Consider the following 6,000-nt stretch of genomic DNA (forward strand, 5'->3'; position numbering starts at 1 on the left):
GTGGTGAGTCTGTGGGCCTCTCTCTGTGGTGAGTTTCTGTGGGTCTCTGTGTGGTGAGTCTGTGGGTCTCTGTGTGGTGAGTCTGTGGGTCTCTGTGTGGTGAGTCTGTGGGTCTCTGTGTGGTGAGTCTGTGGGTCTCTGTGTGGTGGTGAGTCTGTGGGTCTCTGTGTGTGGTGAGTCTCTGTGTGGTGAGTCTGTGGGTCTCTGTGTGTGGTGAGTCTGTGGGTCTCTGTGTGGCGCTGTGGGTCTCTGTGTAGTGAGTTTCTGTGTGGTGAGTCTGTGGGTCTTTGTGTGGTGAGTCTGTGGGTTTCTGTGTCGTGAGTCTGTGGGTCTCTGTGTGGTGAGTCTGTGGGTCTCTGTGTGGTGAGTCTGTGGGTCTCTGTGTGGTGAGTCTGTGGGTCTCTGTGTGGTGAGTCTCTGTGTGGTGAGTCTGTGGGTCTCTGTGTGGTGAGTCTGTGGGTCTTTGTGTGTGGGTCTGTGGGTCTCTGTGTGGTGAGTCTGTGGGTCTCTGTGTGTGGGTCTATGGGTCTCTGTGTGGTGAGTCTGTGGGTCTCTGTGTGCGGTGAGTGTGTGGTTCTCTGTGTGGTGAGTCTGTTGGTCTCTGTGTGGTGAGTCTGTGGGTCTCTGTCTGGCGAGTCTGTGGGTCTCTGTGTGGTGAGTCTGTGGGTCTCTGTGTGGTGAGTCTGTGGGTCTCTGTGTGGCGCTGTTGGTCTCTGTGTGGTGAGTCTTTGTGTGGTGAGTCTGTGGGTCTTTGTGTGTGGGTCTGTGGGTCTCTGTGTGGTGAGTCTGTGGGTCTCTGTGTGTGGGTCTATGGGTCTCTGTGTGGTGAGTCTGTGGGTCTCTGTGTGTGGTGAGTCTGTGGTTCTCTGTGTGGTGAGTCTGTTGGTCTCTGTGTGGTGAGTCTGTGGGTCTCTGTGTGGCAAGTCTGTGGGTCTCTGTGTGGTGAGTCTGTGGGTCTCTGTGTGGTGAGTCTGTGGGTCTCTGTGTGGTGAGTCTGTGGGTCTCTGTGTGGTAAGTCTGTGGGTCTCTGTGTGGTGAGTCTGTGTACACTGTGTGGCGCTGTTGGTCTCTGTGTGGTGAGTTTGTTGGTCTCTGTGTGGTGAGTCTGTGGGTCTCTGTGTGGTAAGTCTGTGGGTCTCTGTGTGGTGAGTCTGTGTACACTGTGTGGCGCTGTTGGTCTCTGTGTGGTAAGTCTGTGGGTCTCTGTGTGGTGAGTCTGTGGGTCTCTGTGTGGTGAGTCTGTGGGTCTCTGTGTGGTGAGTCTGTGAGTCTCTGTGTGATGAGTCTGTGAGTCTTTGTGTGGTGAGTCTGTGGGTCTCTGTGTGGTGAGTCTGTGGGTTTCTGTGTGGTGAATCTGTGGGTCTCTGTGTGGTGAGTCTGTGAGTCTCTGTGTGATGAGTCTGTGAGTCTTTGTGTGGTGAGTCTGTGGGTCTCTGTGTGGCGCTGTTGGTCTCTGTGTGGTGAGTCTTTGTGTGGTGAGTCTGTGGGTCTCTGTGTGGTGAGTCTGTGGGTCTCTGTGTGTGGGTCTATGGGTCTCTGTGTGGTGAGTCTGTGGGTCTCTGTGTGTGGTGAGTCTGTGGTTCTCTGTGTGGTGAGTCTGTTGGTCTCTGTGTGGTGAGTCTGTGGGTCTCTGTGTGGCGAGTCTGTGGGTATCTGTGTGGTGAGTCTGTGGGTCTCTGTGTGGTGAGTCTGTGGGTCTCTGCGTGGTGAGTCTGTGGGTCTCTGTGTGGCGCTGTTGGTCTCTGTGTGGTGAGTCTTTGTGTGGTGAGTCTGTGGGTCTTTGTGTGTGGGTCTGTGGGTCTCTGTGTGGTGAGTCTGTGGGTCTCTGTGTGTGGTGAGTCTGTGGTTCTCAGTGTGGTGAGTCTGTTGGTCTCTGTGTGGTGAGTCTGTGGGTCTCTGTGTGGCGAGTCTGTGGGTCTCTGTGTGGTGAGTCTGTGGGTCTCTGTGTGGTGAGTCTGTGGGTCTCTGTGTGGTGAGTCTGTGGGTCTCTGTGTGGTAAGTCTGTGGGTCTCTGTGTGGTGAGTCTGTGTACACTGTGTGGCGCTGTTGGTCTCTGTGTGGTGAGTTTGTTGGTCTCTGTGTGGTGAGTCTGTGTACACTGTGTGGCGCTGTTGGTCTCTGTGTGGTGAGTCTGTGGGTCTCTGTGTGTGGTGAGTCTGTGGGTCTCTGTGTGGTGAGTCTGTGGGTCTCTGTGTGATGAGTCTGTGGGTCTCTGTGTGGTGAGTCTGTGGGTCTCTGTGTACAGGTGAGTGGTGAGTGTGTGTAGGTGAGTGGTGAGTGTGTGTACAGGTAAGTGGTGATCACCTGTGCCCAGGTGAGTGGTGTGAGTGTGTGTAGATGATGGTGAGTGTGTGTATGTGAGTGGTGAGTGTGTGTAGGTGAGTGGTGAGTGTGTGTAGGTGAGTGGTGAGTGTGTGTACAGGTGAGTGGTGAGTGGTGAGTGTGTGTAGGTGAGTGGTGAGTGCGTGTACAGGTGAGTGGTGAGTGGTGAGTGTGTATGTAGGTGAGTGGTGAGTGTGTACAACTGAGTGGTGAGTGTGTGTAGGTGAGTGTTGAGTCTGTGAGTCTCTGTGTGATGAGTCTGTGGGTCTCTGTGTACAGGTGAGGTGTGAGTGTGTGTAGGTGAGTGGTGAGTGTGTGTAGGTGAGTGGTGAGTGTGTGTAGGTGAGTGGTGAGTGTGTGTAGGTGATGGTGAGTGTGTGTAGGTGAGTGGTGAGTGTGTAGGTGAGGTGTGAGTGTGTGTAGGTTAGTGGTGAGTGTGTGTAGGTGAGTGGTGAGTGTGTGTAGGTGAGTGGTGAGTGTGTGTGTAGGTGAGTGGTGAGTGTGCCCAGATGAGTGGTGAGTGTGTGTACAGGTGGGTGGTGAGTGGTGAGTGTGTACAGGTGAGTGGTGAGTGGTGAGTGTGTGTAGGTGAGTGGCGAGTGTGTGTACAGGTGGATCACCTGTGCCCAGGTACACGAATTTGCTCTGCCTTTGACAGCACAGAGGTCCAGGGCTGTTCCACCTCGTACCTGCCCCACATCACGACAAAAACAAACACAGATAGTCCTCGAGTTACGACGCTCCGATTTACGATATTTCGGTCTTACGATGGCGATAATCGATACGACAAAATTTGCCATCAACAACCCTTAAACATCGTTCTAGTATGCGGACGACGGACAGAATCTTGGTGAGTACAGCACAATACGATACGTTATGATACGTTCAATGCATGTTAAAAGTTGTTGTTGTTCATAGCAGATCGGATTGTTTCCCTGAAACACATTCCTCCTGCGGAGGGAGCTGGTAGGAACGTCGGGTTGCTCGGTCAATGGCCTGCAGGGTCAACGGCGGCGTGGTGTATTCCGCAAATATGCCCGACTGTGAGGGCGGGCACAAGCCGGCGTGAGTAGGTGAAACGTTGAGTTTTATAAGGGCACCACGGGGTGACCAGCCCCTCCCCACCCAGCCCCACGCCTCCCCACCCCCCCACCCAGCCCCACCCTCCCCACCCAGCCCCTCCCCACCCTCCCCACCCAGCCCCTCCCCACCCTCCCTACCCAGCCCCTCCCCACCCTCCACACCCAGCCCCACCCACCCAGCCCCTCCCCACCCAGCCCCACCCAGCCCCACCCCTCCCACCCTCACCCTCCCCACCCAGCCCCTCCCCATCCTCTCCTCCCCACCCAGCCCCTCCCCACCCAGCCCCCCACCCAGCCCCACCCCCCCACCCAGCCTCTCCCCACCCAGCCCCACCCCTCCCACCCTCCACCCAGCCCCACCCTCCCCACCCAACCCCTCTACACCGTCCCTGCTGATGCTGCTGTATATTTGGAGTCTGTGTCTCTCTCTCTCATCATCATCATCACGGTGGCTGGAGATGTTGACTACCTCGCCTGGTCTACAGGAGGTCGTGGGCTCGATCCCGACCCTGACGACGCCTGCTGCTGCTGTAGATGTGGAGTTTGCGTCTCTCTCTCATCATCATCATCACGGTGGCTATGAGATGTTGACTACCTCGCCTGGTCTACAGGAGGTCGTGGGTTCGATCCCGACATTGACGACGCCTGCTGCTGCTGTAGATTTGGTGCTTGTTGCTGATGCTGCTGCTGATGGTGATGCTGCTGATGATGATGCTGCTGCTGATGATGATGCTGCTGATGATGATGCTGCTGCTGATGATGATGATGCTGCTGATGATGATGATTCTGATGATGATGTTGATGATGCTGCTGCTGATGATGCTGCTGCCTTTGATGATGTTGATGATTCTGCTGATGATGATGTTCATGATGATGCTACTGCTGTTGATGATGTTGATGCTATTCCTGATGATGATGTTGATGATGATGATGCTGCTGATGATGTTGATGATGATGCTACTGCTGATGTTGATGATGATGCTACTGCTGATGTTGATGACGATGCTACTGCTGATGTTGATGATGATGCTACTGCTGATGATGATGTTGATGCTACTGCTGCTGATGATGATGTTGATAATGATGCTACTGCTGCTGCTGATGATGATGCTGCTGATGATGTTGATGATGCTACTGCTGATGTTGATGATGATGCTACTGCTGATGATGATGTTGATGATGATGCTACTGCTGATGATGATGTTGATGATGCTACTGCTGCTGCTGATGATGCTGCTGCTTTTGATGATGTTGATGATGATGCTACTACTGTTGATGATGATGCTACTGCTGATGATGATGTTGATGATGATGCTGCTGTTGATGATGATGATGATGCTGATGATGATGCTGCTGCTGCTGATATTGCTGCTGATGATGATGTTGATGATGATGCTGCTGCTGATGCTGCTGCTGTTGATGATGTTGATGATGTTGAACTCACCTCCAGGTCTCGCGGCGCTTAGAGTCGTGACGAAGCTGATGATGATGCTGCTGCTGATGATGCTGCTGCTGATGATGATGCTGATCATCTCTGGGATTAGAAGGCAGGCAGCGCATCGTCCAGCAGTGTAGAGAGTGTAGAGAGAGAGTGGAGAGTGAGTGGGGAGAGAGTGGGGAGTGAGTGTGGGAGAGAGTGGGGAGTGAGTGGGGGAGAGAGTGGGGAGTGAGTGGGGGGAGAGAGTGGGGAAGTGTGAGTGGGGGAGAGTGAGTGTGGGGAGAGAGTGGGAGGAGAGAGTGGAGAGTGAGTGGGGAGTGAGAGTGGGGAGTGAGTGGGGGGAGAGAGTGTAGAGTGAGTGGGGGGAGAGAGTGGGGGGAGAGAGTGGGGAGTGAGTGGGGAGTGAGAGTGGGGAGTGAGTGTGGGGAGAGAGTGGGGAGAGAGTGGGGAGTGAGTGGGGGGAGAGAGTGGGGGGAGAGAGTGGGAGAGTGAGTGTGGGGAGTGAGTGGGGAGAGAGAGTGGGAGAGAGTGGGGAGTGAGTGGGGGGAGAGAGTGGGGGGAGAGAGTGGAGAGTGAGTGGGGGAGAGAGTGGGGAGTGAGTGGGGGAGAGTGGGGAGTGAGTGGGGGAGAGAGTGGGGAGAGTGGGGAGTGAGTGGGGGAGAGAGAGTGTGGAGTGAGTGGGGGGGAGAGAGAGTGGGGAGAGAGTGGAGGGGGAGAGAGAGTGGGGGAGAGAGAGTGGGGAGTGAGTGGGGAGAGAGAGTGGGGAGTGAGTGTGGGGAGAGAGAGTGGGGGGAGAGAGTGGGGAGTGAGTGGGGGAGAGAGTGGGGAGAGAGAGTGGGGAGAGAGTGGGGGAGAGAGTGGGGAGTGAGTGTGGGGAGTGAGTGGGGGAGAGAGAGTGGGGGGAGAGAGTGGGGAGAGAGTGTGGGGAGAGAGTGGGGGGGAGAGAGTGGGGAGAGAGTGTGGGGAGTGAGTGGGGGGAGTGAGTGGGGAGAGAGAGTGGGAGTGAGTGTGGGGAGTGAGTGGGGAGAGAGAGTGGGAGGAGAGAGTGGGGAGAGAGTGGGGGGGGAGAGAGTGGGGGGAGATAGTGGGGGGAGAGAGTGGGGGGAGATAGTGGGGAGTGAAGTGGGGAGAGAGTGGGGGGAGAGAGTGGGGGGAGAG

The 6,000-nt window shown here is 55.5% G+C and overlaps 1 protein-coding gene across 1 annotated transcript in view; it reads right to left on the reverse strand.

The window, feature by feature from the left end:
• Window positions 1–6,000, reverse strand: part of LOC144952504 (uncharacterized) — a 63,851-nt gene that overhangs the window by 39,417 nt on the left and 18,434 nt on the right. The window contains exon 2 of the mRNA XM_078882950.1: window positions 2,943–3,011. Coding sequence (XP_078739076.1) covers window positions 2,943–3,011 — 69 coding nt within the window. The remainder of the gene's footprint in view (window positions 1–2,942; window positions 3,012–6,000) is intronic.

The sequence above is a fragment of the Lampetra fluviatilis genome, chromosome 68, assembly GCF_964198595.1.
Source record: "Lampetra fluviatilis chromosome 68, kcLamFluv1.1, whole genome shotgun sequence".
Taxonomy (NCBI): domain Eukaryota; kingdom Metazoa; phylum Chordata; class Hyperoartia; order Petromyzontiformes; family Petromyzontidae; genus Lampetra; species Lampetra fluviatilis.